The 25137-nt window shown below is 42.6% G+C and overlaps 1 protein-coding gene across 3 annotated transcripts in view; it reads right to left on the reverse strand.

The window, feature by feature from the left end:
- The window catches only part of ROR2 (receptor tyrosine kinase like orphan receptor 2), a 209944-nt gene that overhangs the window by 184012 nt on the left and 795 nt on the right, over positions 1–25137 (reverse strand). Inside the window, exon 1 of one of the 3 annotated variants that reach the window (XM_039852184.1) lies at positions 24900–24939. The exons of the other annotated variants lie outside the window; for them this stretch is intronic. Within the exon in view, the coding sequence (XP_039708118.1) occupies positions 24900–24924 (25 nt within the window). The 5' untranslated portion in view covers positions 24925–24939. Of the gene's footprint in view, positions 1–24899; positions 24940–25137 lie in introns of those variants that run through there. 3 annotated transcript variants of the gene reach the window in all.

A 25137-nucleotide genomic window follows, 5' to 3' on the forward strand; every position in this document is an offset into this window, starting at 1 on the left:
AATTGTATTAATTGTATTAACTCTATTTTCTTAATTTTCTGTACTCTTGGTGCTCTGGTATCTGTGGCCTCACTGATCAGGAAGAGGCTGCCCCTCTGAGGGCCAGTCAATTCTTAGAACAAAGGGTTCCCAGGTGAGGATGTGCTTTTCATATGCAAACCAGCAGGTCTCTCACTCCTACTACCTCCTTAAATAATGCTCACACATCAAGCCAATGTTTCCCAGCCCTAAGCCACCCAGGAGCAGGTATCAGACAACAGGAACAGCCCTCCTGTCCCAAAGCCTGCCAGAATTATTCCAACTGGTCAAACCTAATAAGCTGTTTATTCTTCCCAGCCTTGCTTGTCCCTCCAAAGACACCCCAACCAAGCCTCCAATCTCGCTCTACCCCCATTTCTGCTTCTGCTTCTGCCTCCTGACCAACCTGGTGCTTCCCTATGTAGCCCTATGTGGTTACGTCCCCTCTGCTTGGGAAATGTAAGAAATAAGCAATAGCTTCTTCTTTCAATGTAAAATCCCACAGGTACCATCACTGACACACCCACTGCCCACTATTTGGGAAGTTCTGTGCAGCCACATAAAGAAAATGAGGGCGCCAGACCCAGCTGAATCCAAGGTCTGGTCACAGGCCTGGCTGGTCCAAGGTCTGGCTGTGATCCAGGCCCACGGCTAGGAGTAGGACCCCAGATTTAGAATGTTACATTAGTGTAGTAGGGCACCTGCACCTAAAATGCGTAAACATGCTTCAGCTTATTGTATCATGCATGTGTGGCTGAATGCCACTATTTACTTTGCTCTGTGTGGAGCCATGTGGTCCCCTGGAGAGCAGAAAGGGAGCACAAGGGAGCAGAAGAAGTGTGTGCAATACCGCACTCCCAGCGCAATAGAACTGCACTTCCTGCACTAGAACTAAGCTCCGCACAATAAAGTCGGTGCCTGCCGTTTCATTCTCATGTCTGCTTCTTGTTTGTGCATTCTTCCAACTGGGCATCTCACCATCGAACCTTCCCTTCTCAATCAGCTCGGCGCTGACACTTGGCGTAGCCGGCACAATGAGCTTACCGCTGACACTTGGCGTAGTCTGCGCGATGCGGTGTATACAGCCCCCAGTGCTCCAGACGGTCCCCGGGTGAAGGAGACCTGGGCGGAGGACATGTGGCCCCTGCCTCCCAGTGTATCCCGTGGTCACCTATCTGGCTACATGGACACCTGCAGAGGATTAAGGATGGAGTGAAGCCGCATCTGGAGGACGTCTGGAAAGCCCTGGAGATGTTGGAGCCGAATGTCCCAACCGCTTACCAGGAGGCAGCAGGCGGGTGGCCTGGATGTTCCTGGCACAGCGGGTGCAGCAGCTACAATGCTAGGAAGAAGTGCTAGAAAGGCGGCTAGTGGCAGTGAAATAGGCAGTGTTATGTATGCTGCAGGACCCTGAAGGGTCTCTAAAATGCAATCATCCTGGTCAGGGAGCCCACCTGCAGTACTGCCACAGGTGTGGCCTGTGATAAGGCAGCAGCTTGAAGTGGGACTGCCGTTGGCCCCAGGGGGGCAAGCTGATGGCACTTCCCAGGTTTAAAAGCATACCACCTTGATCCAGTATATCTCCATGGAACTCCGGGACCTGACGAAACAGGTACGGCAGAGAGCCAGAGAAATGGTTCCAGGGTGGCTGCTTTGGCTAAGGGATGATGGGGCCGAAGGGACTGAATTATCTCCGGAAGAGATGGCTTAGCTGGCCTCCATAACAGTGATACTGTCTCTCAGGCAGCGCCTCCAGAATGTGGCGTAGGTGATGCAGGGCGAGGAGTGCAGGCAATCACTCCTTGATTAACTGGCTCGTGTCCGCTGAACAGACACTGTTGGCCAACCCGGGGGAGCTGCCAGAGACAGTGAGTAGATGGTCCACGTACTTAAATCTGGTCCAGATAACTTGGGAAATGAGCATACAGCGGATGATGTTTCGCGTTCAGTATACAAGCCCCGATGAGGAGGTATTTACAACCCATATGAAGGACTTGATTTTGACATCTGTCCTGGCTGGTACTTTTGGCACCATGTTGGCCCTGCTGGTCCCTTATGGGGATAGGCAGATCCACAAGGTGACGTCCGCCATGGCTAGGTTGGAGGATATGGAAGTGAAACGCAAGGAGTGTTCCATCCAAGTGTGCGCCCTACTGCTAAATGCACTCCAAGACCGGCTAGTGCACGGACAGAGGTGTGGCGGAAAAGCAGGAGCGGAACAGCGTCCAGACCCTTAGGCTGTGAGAGTGAGCTGCAGGCAAATGCGGTTCGATGTCCTTGCGGCAGGAGTCGCTGCAGAAAAGATTGAGCGGCAACCTAATGAAGTGCTGCTGGCGCTGTAGAATCAACTGTGCCCTGACCAGCAGTTCACTCCTAATTCCAAGACAGCCACAACCCGTGAGGTGCAGCTGGCCGATTATCTCCCTGATCAGGGATTCAACTGAGGCACCCGGTTGGTGGGGAAGCCAGTTGACCTGAGGCCACATGTGGAACTGACTAAATGTATAGTGCAGAGGGTATTAGCTCTTGTGGACATGGGTGCTAACAGCACCCTGCTTTATGGGAATCCAGACAAGTTTCCTGGGCCCAATGCAACCACAGAAGGCTATGGGGGTTGAATCATTCACATGCAGCAGGTCTCTGTGACAGTGATACGCAGATTGCCTCCTCAGATGCACCAGGTGTACATATCCCCCATACAGGAGTATATTTTGGGGACTGATATTTTATGAGGTTTGACTGTGAATACCACTGCTAGTGAATTCCGCCTTTGCATCCGGGTAGTAAAATCTATTATCATGGGACATCCACGCCATGCCCCACTGGTGTTGCCTCAGGCCACACGGGTAGTGAACACAAAACAATATTGCCTACCAAGAGGCCATGAGAAAATAGGGCATACTATAATGGAGCTGGAAAAGGCTGGTGTCATTCGTCCTGCTCATAGCCCATACAACTCTGCTGTGTGGCCACTGAAGAAGCCTGACTGCTCCTGGTGCATGACGATTGACTGTCGGGAGCTGAATAAGGTTACACCGCCCCTGCATGCTGCTGTGCTGAATGTCACGGACATTATGGACCTGTTGTCACATGAACTTGGACAATAACATTATGTGGTAGACTTGGCAAATGCCCTTTTTCCTATTACCATAGCTCCAGTAAGTCAAAAACAGTTTGCCTTCACCTGGGAAGGGCAACAGTGGACCTTCCTCGTCCTTCCCCAGGGCTATCTGCACAGTCCTACCCTGTGCCATGGTCTCGTGGCTCAAGACTTAGCCACGTGGAAATGACTGCCTGTAGTGCACCTGTATCATTATATTGATGATATAATGCTAACATCTGATTCTCTTACAGAACTAGAAGCAGCGGCAATCAGCCTGTGAGAAGCTCTTGCCGACTGGGGTTGGGCAGTCAACGAGGAAAAGGTCCAGGGACCTGAGTTCTCTTTCAAATTCTTGGGAGTTGTCTGGTTGGGTAAGATAAAAGTAATGCCAGAAGCGGTGATTGATAAGATACAGGCATATCCCCGACCTGAGGCTATGAAGGAGCTCCAAACCTATTTGGGACTGCTGGGGTTTTAATTCCCACATCGTCTAGTACAATGGGGTGCCCAATGAGAATGGACCCCTGAGACAGAAGAGGCCTTTAAGGCTGCAAAGCAAGCTGTAGCACAAGCCCAAACTCTACATGTTGTAGATCCAGCCCTCCTATTTCTGCTTATGGTGCAGGCGGATGATACAAGGTTTAGAAGGAGCTTGTGGCAGAAGCACGGCTCCCGGAAGGTACCAATAGGCTTCTGGTCCCAATAGTGAAAAAGCGTGGAAGTGCTGTATTCTCTGATAAGCATGGAAGAGCTGGTATTCTCTTGATAGAGAAGCAACTGGCTGCCATTATGCAGCCCTGCTGGCCAGTGAAGCCATCATGGGCCATATTCCTGTACCATGTGGCTGCAATCTTAAGGAAGACTTCTTGTATGGGAATTGCACAGATCCCTACACTGTCCAAGTGGAGGGATGTACCTGGAGCAGTGGGCGCAGTTCTCTGCGAAGCCTCTGTCCAGTCAACTGCACCTCCTATTGGGATGAGTGCAGTTCCAAGCAGAGCTCCTGGTGGAGCCTACCGAGATGGGAGACATACCAAGTCCCTAAGTAGAGGGTCGGACTCCCATCCCTGAGGATGCCTGGTACACAGATGGCTCGCACCATGTAACAGGTAGTGAAATGATGGGGACTGTCGTTGATGCAGGCACAAGCACAAGTTGCCATGTCACAATGCCCTGGTGTGCTGTGCAGCACCCAGAGAGACGGCGGTTAAAGAGTACCCCAGGAGTGATGCCCCACAGGGCTAAGCCACTCTAAGAATGGAAAGTAGATTGTGGGCCCAAGGTAGCACCCTCCAGGATGGATCCTTTGCCACGACCATGTAGGGGTAGAGTGTGGGCACCAGGCTCGGCTAAATCCAAGGTCTGGCTGGTCACAGGCCTGGCTGGTCCAAGGTCTGGCTGTGATCCAGGCCCGTGGCTAGGAATAGGACCCCAGATTTAGAATGTTACATTAGTGTAGTAGGGTGCCTGCACCTAAAATACATAAACATGCTTCAGCTTATTGTATCACGCATGTATGGCTAAATGCCACTATTTACTCTGCTATATGTGGAGCCATGTGGTCCCTTGGAGAGCAGAAGGGGAGCACAAGAAAGGGGAGCAGAAGTGCGTGCAATACCGCATGCCCCACGCAACAGAACTGCACTTCCCCCAAGAGAACTACGCTCCGCACAATAAAGTTGATGCCTATCGTTTCACTCTTATATCTGCTTCTTGTGCATTCTTCCAACTGGGCGTCTCACCATCGAACCTTCCCTTCTTGATCAGCTCGGTGCTGACGGAAAGGACCATAAGCTAATGCTGCTGCCCAAGTGACTCCGGGATGTATGGAGCAAGGAGGTTGGTGGACTTCTGGAAGATAGAAGAGCCCTGAGATGGAGAGCACAGCCCTGGAAACCCGGATCCAGATCCAGGGGTGTGACACTGGGCAAGTCACGCCGCCTCTCGCTGCCTCAGTTTCCTCATCTATAAAAGGGAATAATAATAGCACCTCTCCCCAGAGATTTTCTGAGGATGACATGGGACAATTTATCTAAAGAGCATTATACTGACCCTGACCCAAAGAAAGCTCCGAGGGGAACTGTCCAGACAGTCTGCACTGAGAATGGAAGGCTGCCCTGGTCTGCCAGGGTCTCAATCACATGGAGGAACTGGGCACTAATCTTTGTAGTCCTCACTGCTAGGTTCAGTAAATATTGAGGCTCAAATATCAAAACACCTCGGCAGACAGAGTGTCTTGTTCATTTTGTTATAAGGTTTTAAATAGACAAACTGATAAGATAATCAGCAATGCATGGTGTCACTGCTCTTCTCTGCCCAGGTTTATGCTGTGAAGCAAGTAAGTCTGTGCACTGTGGCTCCGTGATGAAGGCAGAACAACCATGCTTTTTGTGGCTCTACAGATTCAGAAACAGTAAACCCCCACACCTACAGTCCCCAAAACAAAAGAGCTCCATAATCTAATGTGTTTTAAAACACTGTGTCAAAAAATACAAAACAGGTTTTTGTAAAATGGCATGTCAGTCTCCAAAATGTTCCCACTCCAGAGCCATTCCTCTGTGAGGAAACTCAGGAGAGGAATGCCAGGGAACCTACTTTGGGAAACACTGTTGCAACCACAGAAGAGAATTAGAAGAACTAGGCTGTGACCACTTAAAGGCCAGGCCGGTGGTCGGCATCGATGTCCCCAGACTCCCAATACTTTGCAGTTCAGCAAAGGAGACTTCAGACAATTCCGTAATGGTGTGACTGGTGGAATAAGGGGTTCCACCCTACATGACCAACAATATACACCATCAAGATATTGAAAGCACACTTCCAAGAAAAGTGACATTCAAACATACCAAAGAACCAGCACCAGAATTTGCTTCTGGTCCCCTTGAGAATTCTTTTCAACCAATATTCCAAACACATTTGGACTCTGAATAAAAGATGCAGAACAAAAATGTTTTACTCCATCTCCCCTATTCCCTCCATTTAAGAAAATGTAAGAACAGCCTGAACTCCAAACCACCAGAAAACTAGAAACAAGGAGGAGAATGGATGGCTCTAACACCACCATTGGCATCTTCACCTAACCTGTTCCAATGAGCACCCTAATCAGGGATAAAGGTGCCAGGACTGGGGTCACAGCGCAGCTGGAGCTCTCTTGCCTGGCTTCCACCTCACAGAAATTGAGAGTAAAGGTGGTGGAAAAACTGAGCAAATTTGTTTTGTTTCAAATTCTCAGACTCAGGTCCAACAGTAGCAGCCACTCGACCCTGACTGTGCAAAAGGTTTACCTGGAAGCTTTAAAACAAAATCTGGATACCCAAACCACACCCCAGCCAGTTTAATCAGAATCTTAAGCAGGGAGGGGAGATACCAGACACCACAGGTTTTAAAGCTCCCTGGAAAAGCAGAGATTCTCATTAGAATCACTGAAAGCATTTGTGCATGACCTGGATCCCACTCAAGACAAATACTCCACAAGTGAGTCCATCTCACAAGCAAGACTGAAAATCACTTAGAAGGAGTCGAAAAATGGCAGATCTGCTGACTACAGAAGCTGAGACACAACATACCTATAGGTAGTAGCCCTGATACTATGGCAACTGAAAAACATACATTCAAAGGTAAAATAGATGAAATGAACTGAATAAATAAAGACTTAACCAATTCAAGTAATGAGTCCCAAGAAAACTGGATAAGACCAGCCATTATCAGGATATAACCTGTGAAGTTCCTGAATTTCAAGAATTTATATTTGCCTGGTAAATCTTTGCCCTTCTATGTTTTACCTTCCGGACAATGGATTTAGATTAGCCATGTAACATAAAAGGCAAAGAACATAAATCAAATAAAAGGAAGAGGAAAAGAAGCATTAACAATAGAAAATATAATAATAAAAAAAAGTGACAGATATAAGGCCAAATATATTCTTTCAAGAAACACAACAAAGGAAAAACTTATTACTAGAAGAAAATGGCACTCAGATAGAATCAAAACCCAAATAAAGGTATTTGATATATTTAAAATTTTTCTAAATCCAAACTAGGAGGTAGAAAAAATTTTAAAGACAAAGACTGGGCAAATGTCACATATAAGAAGAATCACATAATATTAATATATATGATTTAATTAGAAGCAAAAAGCAAAAGGAACACTTCAAAATCCTCAATGAGGATCTTTTATGAATATATATGCCCAAAACACAAAGTAAAAACTGAAATAAAATCAGAGAAATCGAAATGCTGCATACTTGAATTTGTCTCTCTGCTCTAAGCAGATAAAGAAAACAAAAAAACATTAAAAAGATACAGAAAAACAAAATTACATAATCAGTGAGGTTGCTCTAAATTTAGATTATGTTTTTGTAAGTCCCAACTGGACTTAATAAATAAAAACCATATTCTAAGCCATTAAAAACCATCCAATTCCCCAACACCAGAATATCTAAGACTACACTCTGTAAATAAAATACAATGAAACTAGAAAATAATTCCCTAGAAGTATTAAAATTTCTTCTAAAACAACTCCTGAATCACAAAAGAAATAAAAATTGAGATTATAGAATATCTAGAAAATAACAATTTAAAAAACATTATGTAACATGTAACATAATCTAAAAACTACCCCTAAAGCTACACTTTTAGGAAAACTTATACCCTTAAGAACTTGCCTTACATATAATAAAACTGTTCTAAGATTCATCTAGAAAACTGAGACTAGTCAGGAAAATTCTGGGGAAATGAGTGAAGAGACAGATTAATCCTACCAAGTATTAAAATTTATAAAGCTATAGTAATTAAAAGTCGGACACTGAAAGATCTAGAAATAACACTCAACTAACATGGAATGTTTAATATCAATAATAGGATGCTTTTCCAATAATTGAAAAAGGAATGAATTATTCAACAAAGGATTTCATTTTTCTGAGAATAAAGTTGGATCTAAATTCCACACCAATGAAAAATTTAACTATAAAAGATAAATCACAAGAACTCCTCTAAGAGAGCAGTTTTTAAAAAATAATCTTGGCATGGCAAAACTCAAAATATATAAAATAAAAGCAGTTTAGTTTGACTCCACAAACCTTTCTACATGGAAACAAATATTATAAGCAAAGTCAAAGGAAAACCTGAGGAAAAATATATCTTCATGTGATCTGGAATAGAGCAAAATATTCTTAGAAACTGTTGAAACCATTTAGAACAACTAATAGAAAATAAGTAGAGAAAGCAAACAGCTATTTCCAAGGGGGGAAAAAAACACAATAGACTTATAAAAACATTCAGCCTCATGGACAATTTAAAAAATGTCAATACAGAGAATTAACATGTCATTTGTTTTTCAGTCATACTGAGATTAAAATGCCTGACCATTTCCACTGTTGGTCAGTGCTTGGAAAAACCTGAAAAGCTCACACACCCTACCTGGAAGCATAAATTGCTGCCACTTTCTGGAGGAAAAATTTTGTAGAATCTATTAAAAATTTAAATATAAATACCTTGGATAAAAAAATTTACTCCTGAGAACTGATTCCACAAATACTTACACAAGTGCAAAAAAATAAAATATCTATCTACAGATGTTCACTGCAGCACCGCTTTATGTCGAAAGCTAAAAATCAGAAATATTCACCCATAGGAGACCAGTGAAATAACTTATATACATTCAAATAATAGATATTAGTGAAAATTTAAAAATGAGGTAACTGGCATGCACTAATATGGAAAGATGTATAAGAACTATTTTATGTGAAACAGTGAACCTCAGTTCAGTACATATGATACAATCGCATTGTATTTTAAAACAAATCAAGGATGCTACAACATGGATGAGCCTTGAAAACATTTTGCTCAGTGAAAGAAGGCACATATTTTATGGTTCTATATATAGGAAATTTCCAGAATAGGCAAATTCAGGTAGAAAAAAGTAGATTAGTGGTTGCCAGAGGCTGGGGGCAGGGGGTGGAGAGTGACTGCTAATGTACAGGGTTTCCTTTGGGGGTGACAGAATGTTCTGCAACTAGACAGAGAGAGGTAGGTGGTAGTTGCACAACACTGTGAATGTACGAAATGCCACTGAATTGTGCACTTTAAAATGGTTAATTTTGTCATGTAATTTTTTTGTAATTTTAAAAAATAAAGGAGTTGCATAGACAAGCACAAAGAAACACTAGAAAATGTCTGGAATGAAGCACAGATTGTCAGCCTTGTTTACCTGGGGACCTCTGGGGTAAGGCATAGGTGGAAGAAAGATGTGAATTAGAGGTGCTTTTCATTTTACATCCCTCTCGGTTTTGTTTTTTTCAAACCATTGCATGTTACTGGGTTTTTATTTTGTTTTGTTTTTCTTCATTTTTACTTAATCAAGTTTAATAAATACATTACCCTGATAAAAATTAAACATTCCAGAGGAAGCTAAACAAAGTCTCTTTGATCACACCCAGTGCCATCAGGAGCATCTTGGAAGAATTTGCCTAAATAAAAGACAGAAATATGTAGTATTGTTTTGTGGGAGTTTTCACAGAGTGATTTTTAAATAAATACTGGTGATTATAAATAGATAATTGGGCCCAAGTCAAAGCTCCCTCAACATCATGAGGACCCACCATGCCCCACCACCACCCCACACACACATCCAATACTCATGGTGGGCCCATTCTATGGCTGGAGAAAAAAGCAATTACAAAGAGCATTTTTTAAAATTTAATCCTAGGCAGATCTCCTTATACCCATACTTGGCTTTCCTTCTTTCTTTTTCTGCTGTTTTGTTTTGAATCAGCCTGGTTTTTAGACCCCACAGAAATCTGTGGTTAGTCAACTAGAAAAAAACTTGACTACCTTGTTTTTTTTTTCTTTAATAATTTTTTTAAAAGAAAATAAATGGGCTCAGTTTAACATACCAAAAAAAAAAGTAAGTGAACCTTATTGGAACTCTGAAAACGCTTCACTAATTAGGGGTAAGTGTGCCTGGGTCTGCCTTGCAAAACAATGAATTTTTGTTCTTCCAAAATAAAAAGACAGTGACATACTAAATTTTACCTTGAAAAAGCTGTTTGAATCTTACCAACAAAACAATTATGTGCTGGACCACTATTGACATAATCATCAGGTTGTAGCTCTGGACCCTGAGAAAGAAAATACCTACTAAGAGGGTCTCCTGGTGGCTAACTGAGCTCAAGTTAAAACAAAATAAAACAGAATAGCAGCCATTTTAACACAGGGGCCTCTCACACAAACTGCACTTGAGGGAGCAGCCTGCATTGAACTGCCTGTCCCCCACACTGGACTGCCTTCCTGCACTGTGTTCCTGCCAGTTGAGCCAGCCCTTATAAAGGAGCTGTACTTCAACCAATAGGACCAAGGCTTTCCCTGTCCAATAGGAGCTGTGCAGCTATATCTCCATTAGCATCTTCAACATCAATCAGAGGTAAGCTCCATTCTGACCAATCGGAACAGTGCTTTTTGGAGCAAGCAAACCACAAGAATTTGGAGTCCTCATTTACATGAAGATGGACCAATCACTGACCAGGGAAGGGAACTTCTTTCTATGTAAGTCATTTCCCTGCTTGCTCAGAGAGCACATGTTCCTTTTCCACTGATGGCTGAAAACTGTTTCCCCAGTTGAAGCTGAAACACCGAAGGTGTCTCACCAGAGTAGAGTGGTGCAGACTAGACTGGAGCAGGGCACAGATGTCTAGCCAGAGACAGGGCTTGCCTCAAGGACACCTCACAGCCATGCTGCTTCATAGCCATATTACTTCATAATTGAGCTGTAACACCATTGAGCTGTTCTCACAACAGCCATGTTGCATCACAATTAAGCTGTTGGCACTAAATAGTTTCCTTCTTCACCATCCCCCAAATTGGGGATTCCTGTTGGCGTTGAATCAGAGCCAATGACCACTGGTTGACATATCAAAATCATGCATCTTGTGATCTAAAGCATCTACAGTCAGAAGCCCTGGCAACCACTGGGGTGCATACTGACATCCATACATATACCCATTTGTAACTTCTTTCTGCATGACCTCATGTACATCCCACTCTCCAGTACCCAAAGGTGGCCTCTTTGATGAGCAGCTGGCCAAGTACCCCTACATTCCTGCCCAGGGTCTCCACAAAAGCTCCCAATTGGCAAACTCACAGCCAATGCCAAATCAATACTATTTTCTGTCCATGGAAACTTGCCACTACTGGAGAGCTATCCCTATGCTTTGTAACAGGAAAGAAGTGAAGGAAGATGCCTGTGATACAAAAAATAAAAAATAAAAAATAAAAAATAAAAAACAGAGAAATGCACTTCCAGAGCTCTTTCCTTTACCAGCCCTCCCAGAACCCCACGAACCCAGGACTCTCCAAACCCAGAACCCCACAAGCCAGCCCTGGCCCACTTGCCCCTTCCCCTTCAACTGGCATTTCCAAGGCCTCCCCACAGGGCCAGCCATCAAGGAGTCCAATGTCCTCCTATTTCAAATGCCTCCAGGCCCAAATAAATCAACAGGCTGCACGATCCCAGCTCCCAAGGATGTCTGCTTTCCTCAGGTTTTGTTTCTGTTGTTACCCAGGCTTCCCAAGGGAAGCACAGGCCTGGATGGGGGCCTGGATGGGCGCCTGGCATCTTGGGGCTTGCCCTGGAAGGGGAGTATGTGAAGGGCCACCTTACTTACTGTGACCTCCAGGAGGCCCCCTCAAAGCTTCAAGTCCCCTCTCTAGAGCCAGGCAAGCAGGTGGAAGATGGACAGAACAGGGACCCCTGGAGAGTAAGCATGGACATGGGGTCAGTGGCACAGACATCCTCGGAGGTCACCCGGGGATGGACACAGGCTGTCCAGAGATGCAGCACTGGCCTACAAGCTGTTCAGGAGGGAGTCACCCATGTCAGACCGTGAATGCACAGAGGGCTTGTACTGGGCCTGAAGACTCTGTGCCAGACACCTGACCCCAACACTAACCAGCCCTTGGCCGAGCCAGTTTGCTACCACGCCAGGCCCAAAGGGCTCAGATACAAGGGCTGTTGCTTAGCAGTGGGGCCTTTTTATTAAATTCCTATGTGGATGCTGCAAAAATAAAAGCAATAGAAAAGAGTACCTGATTAACATACACATAAGTGTAAATGTGAACGTGTGAGATAGCTAGGGCTGCCTTAATAAAGCACCACAGCCAGGATGGCTCAAACAGCACTCTTATCAACTCTGTTCTGAAGGCTGGAAGTCAAAGATCAAGGTGTGGACAGGGTTGGTTTCTCTTGAGACCTCTCCTTGGCTTGCAGATGACCTCCTTATGGTTTCACATCATCTTCCCTCTGTGCATATCTGTCTCTGTATCCAAAGCTCCTCTTTTTATAAGGACACAAGTCATACTGGATTAGGGCTCACCCTAATGACCTCATTTTAACTTAATTACATCTGTAAAGACCCTTTCTCCAAATGAGGTCACATTCTGAAGTACTGGGGGGTTAGGACTCCAATGTATCTTTTGGAGGGGAAACACAATTCGACCCATAGCAGTATAATATTCTCTTTATAAAAAAATCATTAAATGAGAACAATGAACCTCTATCTTAATAGCCATAAAAATTGAAACTGTAATTCTGGTGGTTTTTAAAATTATTTTCCAGTTTTATTGGAATATAATTGACATATCATTGATAAGTTTAAGGTATATAGCATAATGGTTTGAATTACATACACTGAAATGATTACCACAATTAAGTTTAGTTAGCATCCATCATCTCATATAAATATAAGAAAAAGAAAAAGAAAAAAAAATTCTCCTCGTGATGAGAATTCTTAGGATTTACTCTCTTAACTTATCTACATGTTATACAGCAGAGTTAGCTGTAGCCATCCTGTTGCACATCACACCCCTGGGACTTATTTATCTTATATCTTAAATTTGCTCTGTTTGACCACCTTCTTCCACCTTCCACTCTTTTTACTTTTTTAATTATAGTCGACATACAATATTATATTAGTTTCAGGTGTACAACATAGTGATTCAACGTTTATATACCTCACGAAGTGATCACCACAATAAGTCTAGTCACCATGTCACTGTACGTAGTTATCATAGTATCAATTCTATCCCTGTGCTATAGATTACATCCTCGTGATTTATTTTATAACTAGAAGTTTGTACTTCTTAATCACCTTCCTCTTTTCTGCCCATCAGTTTGTTCTCTGTATCTATGAGTTTGTTAAACTGTAAAATTTGGAAGACAGCTCCAATTATATTTCTGCCTCAATATCCTTTTAGATTTCCTATATTTTGCTTTAGTTTCAGGATATTGATAAAATTCTGATTCTTGTGGCCATTTACAAGGTACAAGTATTTCAACAACTCTCAGTGGAAATTCAAGATTCTAGTATTAAACAGAGATGGATGCTGCACTAGTCTGCACCACAAGCTAACCCAGACACCCACTGATGCACCTGACACACCCGCTGTTGCTGACACTCCTGAAACACCGTCAGGTTAGCAGGAGGCAACGTGGGGTGGGAGTTTCCATGACAGCTTTAAAATATTAAATATGTTTAAAATCTTTAAAACATCTGTAAAGCCAAGAGACATCCCTTGTAAAGAATCTGAAAACCCAGAGAACTGGCTGACATGAGTTCCCTGCATCTCCAAACTTCCATTCGCCTATTCACAGAACACCCCAAAGATCAAGATGCACCCCTGAAAAGCTCATGAACTTCCACAGTCACCTCAATTAAGGCTCCCCATGCTTTTCCTTCACTTTCCCCTCTGGCCAGAGCCGAGCAAGAACTTTTCACAAAGCAAAGAGGAAGACAGGATAGAAGTGATAACTACGGCAGCAGCCCCGACGCATTTACCTAAATTTGTAGAGATAACTCATGTCTTCCCTAGAACCTTAAAGAAAGAATCCAATAATCACTAGCATAGGAGATGTAATGATATAGAAGATCCTGAAGATTCCTATGACCTCCCCCCATCTTCCTCAGGGTCACCACTGCTGTCAGTCTGACAGTAGACTGGAGATTTATTGTCAAGACCAGTATCTCCACAGAAATGGGCGAGGGAAGTGTGAACTTTTTTTTTTTTTTTTAGATCAGTCACATGCAGCACACATCCTTCTACAACCTGATTTTCTCCTCTCCGAGAATCTCTGAAATCTCCCTCTGATGGCATCTACAGGTCTCCAAATTCATTTTAGCTGCTGTACAATAATCCATAGCTGATACATGGGGTTGGTTATGGCTCCCATTAAAAGACAAGCCAGTTTTTCCAATTGTTCACCATTAGAAATAATGCAGCAGGGAACAGTACACCTCCCAACACAAATGTTTTTAGAGCAAGCAAGAGAATACATGTATTTTAAATGTTAACAGGCAATGTCAAATTGCCCCCAAAGTGGCAACTTACACATCACAGAGCTGTGCTCCCGACATCACTGCTGACATCCGCCGTCTTACATACTCTGACTTCAGCCAAAGCTCAGTCAGAAGAACATCAGAATAGCAGTTCTAAAATTTGCATTTTTTTGAATTTTAATAAGGCCAAACTTTTCTAATTTTTTGCCCTTCTATATTTGTTCTGCAAACTCCCTGCTGCACTCTGTCTCTTTTTTAATTGGAGCATTTATTTTTGTTATTTATTTTAGGAGTTCTTTATATATTCTAGGTACAAACCTCCTCACCTATTCTATGTGTGGTGAACATGTCCTCTCCATGTAACGGTCTGAATTTTCAAAGTGAGATGTCAAACTCTCCACACCAGGAAGCCCAAAACTGAATCTTTTATTGTTGAAAAGGCAGGGAAGGGAGAAGTACACTCCTGAAAGCGAAAATGCCTGCCTTCCTTTCTACCTCAATACCCTTGGTTTAAAGAAGCCCAGGGCGCTGAGAATTGTGGAGAATGGCCCATTCCACACAGGTAGCTTGCTGCAAGGCACTTCTCCTGCGGGTGGTAATAGGTAACAGGCACACTGAAAAGAGAGGTCCAGAATGAAGAGACTGGGAAGAGCAGGATTAGACAAAGCTGGGTGGGACCCTCTCTGTGTCCTGCACCATTCTCCTCCAAGGAGGGGTTTCCCGGGCTTCTGTTCCAGGAACCAGTCTGCTTGCAGCCTTGGGAAGGCAGAGAAGCAGCACCTGCACCTGATGGAATTCAGAGCCACATGCCAAACAGGAACCCCAGAGCCTGGCTGAAGGCTGTTCTAACGGAAACTAAGGTCCACCAGTGCACCTTGCCTGGACCCCGCTACTGCGAACAAACCGAGTGTAAAAGACCATTTTCCAGAAAGCTGGCCCTGGGTATTGGATAATGCTTGCCTGTGATAACAGTATCAAGATTATGTGGAAAACAGTTATAACCATTCATGTTTAAGTATTTACATGTAAAAAAAAAAAAAAAATTAAGGCTGTCTGATTAAGTAGGCCAGAAGAAATGAAACAAAATTTATATAGAACATGGTGACTGTTGACACTGGGTGAAAAATATGTTGGAGTTCACTGTACTAGTCTAATTTTACATATGTTTGAAGTCTTCTATAATGAAAAACTAAGGAAAAACATGTTAGAAGTTCCGGTGATTCAGACACTAGACTAAGACTTGGCAATTTTCGGTCCTGTTGCTGACACACTGTCTGGCTTCCAACTTGGAGCACGTGAACCCTGCCCTGTCCGCCCCTGTGTGAGGTGTGACACCATTTACAATAAAATTATAACCATTTGAGTCTTCTAAGAGAATTTGCTAAACTCTACTATTGATTTCACTGGCAACAGTCACACATTTGTATCACTGAACATTTTAAGCTATTTTGAAATAATTTCAAATTTACATAAAAATTGCAAGATTCATACACGAAACTCCCTCATATTTTTGCTCAAATTCTCTAATTTTTCACATTTCACCCTATGTGCTTCATCATTCTCTCTTCATACCCACAGTTCTTTTTTCTATTCTGAACTATCTGAGTAGACTGCAGACATCATGCCCTTTATCCCCTAATACACAGTATACACTTCCTAAGAGGAAGGACCTTCTCTTACAGAAAGAACCTCTGTACAATTAACAAATTCAGGAAAGTTAACTTTGACAACATTGTTCCATAATGTACGTCAACACTGCGATTTCATCAGAGGTTCCAATGATATCCCCACTGGCGTGTCCTCGCTCCAGAACAGACCCATCTGGAATCGCACTCTGCATATGGTTGTCTCATCCTGTGGCCCCACTCCTTCACTACAGGCCAGTTGTTTCAAAAAAGCCACCTGGGCTTGCTAGTTTGTGTCACTATCAGATTCCAGTTCTGCACTCCCAGCTGGAATAGAATCTAAGTGATATCATCAGGACCATGCTCATCTGCCCATACTGGTGGCATGAGTCTTGGTCACCCAGTTAAGGCGATATCCAGTTTCTCCAGTCTATAGTCATTAATCGTGCCCTTGTAAATAAGAATTCTCTGGGGAAATACTTTGAGCCATGAACATTTCCTGCTCCCTATTAAACATGATCCCATTTCATTAGATTCAGGATTCATTGATGATCCTTGCCCAAATCAATCTGTACAATTATTGTTGCAAATATGATTTTTCCATAGTTGGTATTTTGCTGTAAGAAAAGGGCCCCCTCTTCGCCCCACTTCCATTTATTTATGTAAGGCAATGGGTTAAATAGTGTTCCCCTAAAATTCATATTCATCCAGAACTTATTTGGAAATAGTCTTTGCAGAAGTAAGATTTAAGGATCTAGAGATGAAATCATCCTGGATTTAAAAGATTTGATTTATTCTAAATCAAATAACTGCTGTTTTTATAAGAAGAAGATGGAACATGCAGAGACACACGGAGAATAGGGTCATGTGAAGGTGCAGCAGAGACTAGAGTGATGCTGCCACTAAGGAACTAAGGAACGCCAGAAGCCACAAGAAACCGGAAGAGGCAAAAAAGGATTCTCCCTTATGGCCTTCGGAAGGAGCCTGAACTGCTGACACCTTGATTGTGTACTTCCAGCCTTCAGAACTTCTATTATTTTAAGTCACTCACTTTGTGATACTTTGTTATACAACCCTAGGAAACTAATACATATATTTAATTACATATTTACTTATCAACTTGGAATCATAAATTTCTATTTTGTTCCATGTAGAATCCATGCTTGTCCTTATTTATTTGTTGTTTAAATTGTCCCAGATTTGATCACTGGAAATCCTCCAAGTTGACACCTGTGTTTTTACACGTTCCCATTACTTTTGATCACTTACTCTCTATCACAAGAACATGCTCCTGTCTCATCTTGTATTTTTCTCTGTGCTGGACCCATAATCAGTCATTTTCCAAGTCTTGCTAGTTCCTTTAATGTGCAACGGTATTTAGAAACCAAGATCTGGGCACTCAGAGTGCTCATTGATAATGAGATACTAGGAAATAACTGTTATGTATAGAAAAATATATATTTTACAAATTATGATTTATAATCTTAACAAATACTATTTTTATATGTGTGTGTATATGTATGAATACAAATACATAAAATCACGAGTTATGCCAATCTTTTCATTCCCAACCCCTACCTTCCCTCATTCCATATTTGTATCTTCCTTTTTCAATAGTGGGAACCCTGGCTCCAAAGCTGTCAACATACCTCTTATTTACCCAATCACACAAAACAGTTTTAGAATTACTACATCCATACCACTCTGAGAAACAAACCTACTAAGAGTACATAATTTGTTATCGGATATATGATTTGCACCTTTTTTTTAATCCAGACTGAGGATATATAGTCTAAGTATTAAGTCCACATGCATTTCAACCAGGTTTCTTTTTTCTCCCATCAGTGTAGTTACGTTATTCATGTGCAATGTAATTGGGTTTATTTACTTGTTTGCATTCATTTGTAGCTTCCTGCCATCTTTGATGATTTAATTGTATTTTCTGAGCATGTAGAACATTGAATGTCCCAAAAGCCAAATCTATTCAAAAATATATAAGAATAAACTAATAGACAGAAAGTAGCTTAACATAATAAAGGCCATATACAACAAGTCAACAGCTAACATCATACCCAAAGGTGAATCACTGAAAGCTTTTCCTCTAAAATTAGTAACAAGACAAGGATGTCCACTTTCACCACTTCTATTAAACATAGCATTAGAAGTTCTAGACAAAGCAATTAGGAAAAAAAAAGAAAAAGAAAAAAAGAAATAAGAGGCATCCAAAATTGGAAAGAAGTAAAAGTATCTCTGTTCACAGATGACATAATCTTACATATAGATTCACAAAAATTCTATTTGAGCTAATAAACAAATTCAGCAAACTTGAAGGAGACAAAATCAACAGGCAAAAATCAGTTGCATTTCTATACATTAACAAAGAACAATCTGAAAAGGAAATTAAGAAAACGTTTCTATTCACAATAGTATCAAAATGAAAATACTTAGGAATAAATCTAATCAAGTTGGTGAGAGACTCATCCACTGAAAACTACAAAATAGTGCTGAGAGAAATTAAAGATCTAAATAATGCAAAGATATTCCATGTTTGTGGGCTAGAAGACTTGTTAAAATGTTCATACTGCCCAAAGCAATGTACAGATTCAATGCAGTCCTCATTAAAATTCCAATGACATTTTTTGCAGAAATAGAAAATCCTCAGATTGATGTGGAATTTCAAGATCTTCCAAATAGCTAAAATAATCTAGAAAACAAAGTTGGAACACCAACACTTCTGGTTTCAAAACATACTACAAAGCTACAGTAATCAAAACAGTGGCATAAGGACAGACACACAGACCAATGGAATAGAGAGCCCAAGAATAAATCCTACATATATGGCAAATAACAAGGATACCAAGACCTCTCATTGGAGAAAGGACAGTCTTTTCAACAAATGATGCTGGGAAAACTGGATATCCATATGCAAAAGAATGAAGTTGGACCCTTACCTTACATCATGTACAAAAATTAACTCAAAATGGATTAAGAACCTAAACATAAGAGATAAAACTACAAAACTTTTAGAAGAAAACATAGGGGGAAAACTTCATGACATTGTACTTAGCAATTTCTTGGATATGATACCAAAAGCACTGGTAAAAAAAGAAAATAGGTAAATTAGATTCATTAAAATTAAAAACTTCAGTGCATCGAAGGACATTATCAGAACAAAAAGGCAACCCACAGAATGGGAGAAAACAGGTGCAAATCATAGGTCTGATAAGGAGTTAATATCCAGAATATTTGGAATTCCTGTAACTCAACCAAAAAAAAAAAATCGGATTTAAACATGGGCAAAGGATTTGAAAAGACATTTCTCCAAAGAAGATACACAACAAATAGCCATGAAAATTATACAAATGAGATGAAATGATGGTCAACATCATTAGTCATTAGAGAAACGCAAATCAAAACCACAATAAGATACCACTGCACACTCATTATGATGGCTATTACCAATAAAACAGAAAATAACAAGTGTTGGCAGTATGGTGGTTCCTCAAAAAATCAAAATAGAACTACCATATGATCCAGCAATTCCACTTCTGGGTATATACCCAAAAGAATTGAAAGCAGGACTCAAAAATGACACTTGTCCACCCCTGTTCAGCATTATTCACAATACCCAAAAGGTGGAAACTCAAATATCTGCCAGTACATGGAAAAACAAAATGTGCTATAAATGGGGTGTGTGTGTGTGCGCGCGCGTGTGTGTACACATTGTGTTCTTCGGCCTTAAACACAAAGATATTATTAAAAAAAAAAATTAAGTACTGACACCTGCTACAACATGAATGAACCTTAAAACACTATGTTAAATGAAAGAAGCCAGACAGAAAAGGATAAATAGTATATGACTCCACTCATGTAAGGGACCTTGAGTAGACAAATTCAAAAATACAGAAAGTAGAATGGTAAGTGCCAGGGATTGGGGGAGGGGGAATGGGGAGTTAGTGTTTAACGGGGACAGAGTTTCAGTTTGGGGAGAAGAAAAAAGTTCTGGAGATGAATGATGGTGACGGTAGCACAATGTGAATGTACTTAACACCACTGAACTGTATACTTAAAATGATTAGACAGTTCTATTTTATGCACATTTTATATTAATAAAAAAAAAGATCTGAGTAACCGACATGACTTTCTCATTTCTCCTGTTTCTTTTTGTGAAAATAAGCAGATGCACAACAAACCAATTCTTCCACTCCTGTCCACCACCCACCTGTTCACCATCTCTTCCCATAGTATTATTATGGTCCTCAATTTTTCACTATTTTAAACTGCTCTGGAAATGAATCTCGCATTATAAAAAGACTATGGTGACCTAGGGGTTATTTCACTGTTGGAAAGAAAATTCTTGATTTCCAAATGTCATTTCCCAATATTCTATAAGAATTGAAAACACAAAATAACATCCTACGAGAGGGCTACAAGGTGAACTTGTACCCAAGCTGGAATGTGACCCAGAGGTTGTACCTGAAGTTTTCTCGGCCTATACCCCTCACACCGTTCCTGTATCCCCCTTGGCATCCATTTGTGGGCTGCTCACGTTCTGGATGGAACTCTTATGTACCCATCCAATTCCTCATGGTCCCCCAAACCCTACTCTTCCCTATAGCTCTGGTTTCGTTGCCTTGGTCATAACATACCTGGCTAAGCCCCTCTCAGGAAGGGCCCTCTGGTTCCACAGATCAGAATCATTCCAGTTCATTTCTGCCTTCAAATCTTGCACAGTCAGTAAGCAAAACTCTAAGCAAACAAAGGGAAGTGCCTCCATGCTCCTGACTCCTTAAGCAATAGTGACGAACACAGACCCTGGACAAAGAGTGGTGGCAATGTCCTTTCTGGGGTGGGCTGCCCCGTCATAAGCGACTACTAAAATGCAGCTAGTGAGATGGAAGAACTGAATCTTTCATTTCAGTTCAGTTTAATTAATTTTAACCTAAACAGCTATATGGGTTTAGCAACTACTATAGTCCATCGCACAAGTCTCCAGAGAAGGTTTCTTTAATTTTGCTGTACCATGGGTTAACTGGCCCTCCAGGAGGGCGGGGGTGTGGAAACCATTAGGCAGAAGAATTTGAGAGTTGGGGAAACCCTCCCCCTCTCCGGGAGGACTTGAAGAAGCAACCACATTCTCCCTAGATAACATCTCAAAAGTGACAGGGTGCTTACTAAAGCTCATTCCACTGACAATTAAAGACACACACACCACCTCCCACTGGAACTTAAGACTTTCTAGAGGACAAGCCACTTAGTCTAATTAGGCTAAATTTTTCTATAATTATGTCTTTCCCATTGGCTTTGAATGTTTTGGTTCTTTCAGAGATAGAACTTAAAAAGCCAGAAATACTAAAATTGGTGTTAACCATGCCAACACGATTCCCTATTTTTGAATAGCTTTCTGAAAATTTCCAACATGCTCAATAATTCCTTGGCCACTCTGTTAATATGATATTAAGCAGATCACACCCCAGACATATTTTATGACAGCTGCAATTGCAAGCAGAGCTGTCCCGCTCTTATTTCCAACTCGGCAAGCTCCTCAACAAAACCAAATAAATATACAATAGAAGAAGGAGGCTGGTGCAAACCCAGCCTATTGCAGCCATAATTAATGGGCTGGAGGTCTTTGTTGCTTAGATTTTTACCTCAAAACTCAAGAAGCCCTCACCATCCACTGAACATCTAACATTTCTGTTCAGTACTGCAGTAGAACAACACAAAACCAAAGAACTCAAAGGGTCACTGAGAAGTAATGTTTTCAGAATCAGTCCTTTTAGCCCAATGGTCTTTTCATGAAATTGCTATTGGCCACGCAAAATGCAGACTTAAATAGCAATGAATGATTCCTCTGAAAAGCAAAGCCTCCCTCCACCCCTCTCCCGTTATTTTGCTTTAAAACTCTGCATGCATGATATCTACTCGGTGGTCACCTCAGGGTTCCCAAAGAAGAAATGATCTTAATGACAACTTTCTTTTCCAGAAACAGTCACAGCCTGTAAGGACTCACATACCCACCCACTCCCCACTCCACCCTCCCCCCGCCCCAATTATGGGGCACAGTGGGGTAAATCCAAAGCTTCTTCGAAGCCCAGCCCTTCTCCACACAGTAACCACAGGATGGGGGGATGGGGGGCGGGGGTGGGGGAGAGAGCTACAGGTCCTCATCCAGGTTCCCAGAAAATGGACCAGATAAACATCAAAAGGCCTCTGGCATCAATGAACGTTTTAGAAGATGGTTATAAACCGTGGGTGGGGATAACTCTTAGTAGCCCACTTTCTTTTCCCTGACTACAACTTGGAATTATATAATTAGAGCTCTCCCAGGGCAAAGTGTTAGAGCACACAAATTTCCTGTACTTAATCAGACTGGCCAGGGTTCTGCAGATTAGGGAGGCCCAGCCTTTCACACTCTGTTCCATTTCAATGATAATGACAACTTTCCACATCCAGGCCTCCCATGGAATGCATTTTAAAGGAGTGCCACTTCTCCAGCCGAAACCTAGCTTTAGAAATTCTCCTTTAGGAGATTAATCTTTCCTACCTGTCAGACGGCCATTCTCCTACTCTTGCATTTCTATCCCATTGATCTCAGGGAAGAGATGCCAGAAAAAGGCAGCGTAAAGTTGTCTCCGCCAGATTTAATGTCTCCAAGGGTAAACCAAGGCTAAATGTTTACCAGGAACAACTAATTCACTGCAAATCACACCCTAACAAACAGTGACAAACATCAATTACAGCTATACTCTCACCAAACAATAGGAAGATTAACAATAAAAATAGAAGTGTTATTTCAACACTACCTCATAAATCTGCAGATCACTATCATCAAAAACTACCACTGGTAAATGCAATTTTAAACCAGTGTTGCTTTTTTTGCATGCAAAATATTAAGCAGAATTCTTTGCAGTGTTCCAAGATGTGCTGTACTAATCAGAAGTTCAGCTTTATTGACTAAAGCTCCCTCAGTAGTCACCCACTGCTTCCTTGTACAGCAGCTTACTTGTCACAGTCAGTTCTGTTCAGTCCCAGGACGGCATTTTTTATCAAGTAAACGTGAGGGTTAAACTTGCTCTCACTATTAAATACTAAAACATTTCCAATGTGTGCTGTTGCTTTGCTTGGTACACAGTCATAATAAGAAAAACATGTTGTCTTACAATATACATAAAACTTCTTTTTCCACAAAGTCTTCTTATTCATGATGTTTTCATTTACTTCCAAATGGATCACTATCATTATTTATTACGACCATCACTCCAGGGATCTGCGCCAGAAGTAAACACTGTACTGTCAAAATGTGGGAAGGGAGTACCCCAAATCCCCATTCCCAGCCTATCCAACCTAAGCAGGGCACTCGGTCCCAAATCAGGTATTTGTCTCCTTAAGGAACAGAGCCTTCTATTAAAAGGTGGAATAAGAACTTATAAATCTCTTTAAAATAACTTTTCCGTGTTTTTACATAGTAACATGTTTCGTGTATAAAACACACTCAAATTACAGGGATTCCTCTTCACAGCGGAAAAGATGCCAAACACTCAAATTTCCTGTAATCATAAAACTGATTCATATTTTGGATGTGATCATATTCTTTTCAGCTAACTTAACATTCCAGAAAGGAGAGAATTATAAACAGCTTTCCTACTCCCTCCCCTATAGAGATTATTATTATTTTACTGGAAAAAGAAAATTACCTATACACAGGGTCCAAAAAGTAACGAAAACGACACAGGATTGCTTTGTTCCTTGGAGATTTCTTAAATCCGACTGGAAACGACAACGGCAGTGTTTAAACTACTCCGCCCGAAAAGCGAGCCACTTTCCTGTTCTCGTTATGACCTTGATGTAAGCAACAGACGCATCATCCTTTCCCACACTGCCAACCTCCAATTCCTCCGCCCCGCACCTCCTCCACTGCAAATACAACTAAAAACGCCCCCGGACACGCGTCTGCGACTAACCTCAAATGTGGCCACCACGTCCACGTTGAGCAAATGCACGTCGAGTCTCAGAGTTTAAGTTCCCCCACTTAACCCCACCCCCAGCCAATAGTGCTGCAAAGGAACCTCTTGATTCAAAAGGCAGACGAATTCTTGAGGGTAGGAGGGGTGGAGAAATCCACAGGGATGTTGTTAGAATCCCCCAGACTGACTTCGAATGTACCAGTTTACTCACCATTTCACTGCGCGCTCTAAGCGATTTATGCTTTAAGAAACAGCAATATAACTGCAAATCTCCTTCCCAAGTCGAACCAGAAGAGTCCGATGTATTCAGCAACTGCTTAGACTCAGGCGGCCGGCGCCCCCTTCCCGCTTCGTCCCCCACCTCCGCCCCCCGAAAGCTGCCCAGCATTCCTGAGGTGGAGGACCGGTCCCTGGAGCGCGCAGCTGGCAGCAGGACGCAGGAAAAGCTGAGCCCCTTCCCGCGCCGGCCCCCTAATTCTCACCTGCCTTCAGTAATGCAAAGATGGGACACAATGTGTGAGGTGGGCGACACTGAAACCCACTTACATGTTTTAGGACTTGAGGCGAACCTCACCCAGCCTGCAAACCTCCCGGCCTGGAGGCACTGCGCCCTGCCCCACCCGCTAGAGTGCCAGGAATCTGGCCCCTCTGCACGCAGGCCGGGGTGCTGCGCGGGTCTGAACTGCGGGAGCCAACGCCGCCTCCGCGGGCACCTCAGATGGGTTACCCCAGTCTGGTTCCCCAGGTCCCCTCTGAACCTCGAGGCAGCTCCTGCGCGCTCGGGAATCCAAGCAGTTAAGCCCGCCCTGGGACGCCGGGGACATTGGGTACCCTTCGAGAAAAATGCCGCCAGGGTGCCGGACCTGTCCCTACAGCCATGCACCTCATCTCGGGTCTCGGGGTGAAGCCCAAAGGCGGCAGAGCCCCCAACAGCCCAAAGACCGCCTGGGACCTCCGACTCCAGGCACAGGATATGCTGCTTCGGCCACCTCCCGACTGTGGGGGAGGGGGAGGGGGCCAACAAAAGGGAAGCCAAGGCCCTACTCAACCAAGCGGCGGGGGTCAGGAGCTCGCTTCTCCCGGCCTGTGGGGGTACTTCGG

The sequence above is a fragment of the Pteropus medius genome, unplaced genomic scaffold (assembly GCF_902729225.1).
Source record: "Pteropus medius unplaced genomic scaffold, Ma_sr-lr_union100, whole genome shotgun sequence".
Classification (NCBI taxonomy): Eukaryota; Metazoa; Chordata; class Mammalia; order Chiroptera; family Pteropodidae; genus Pteropus; species Pteropus medius.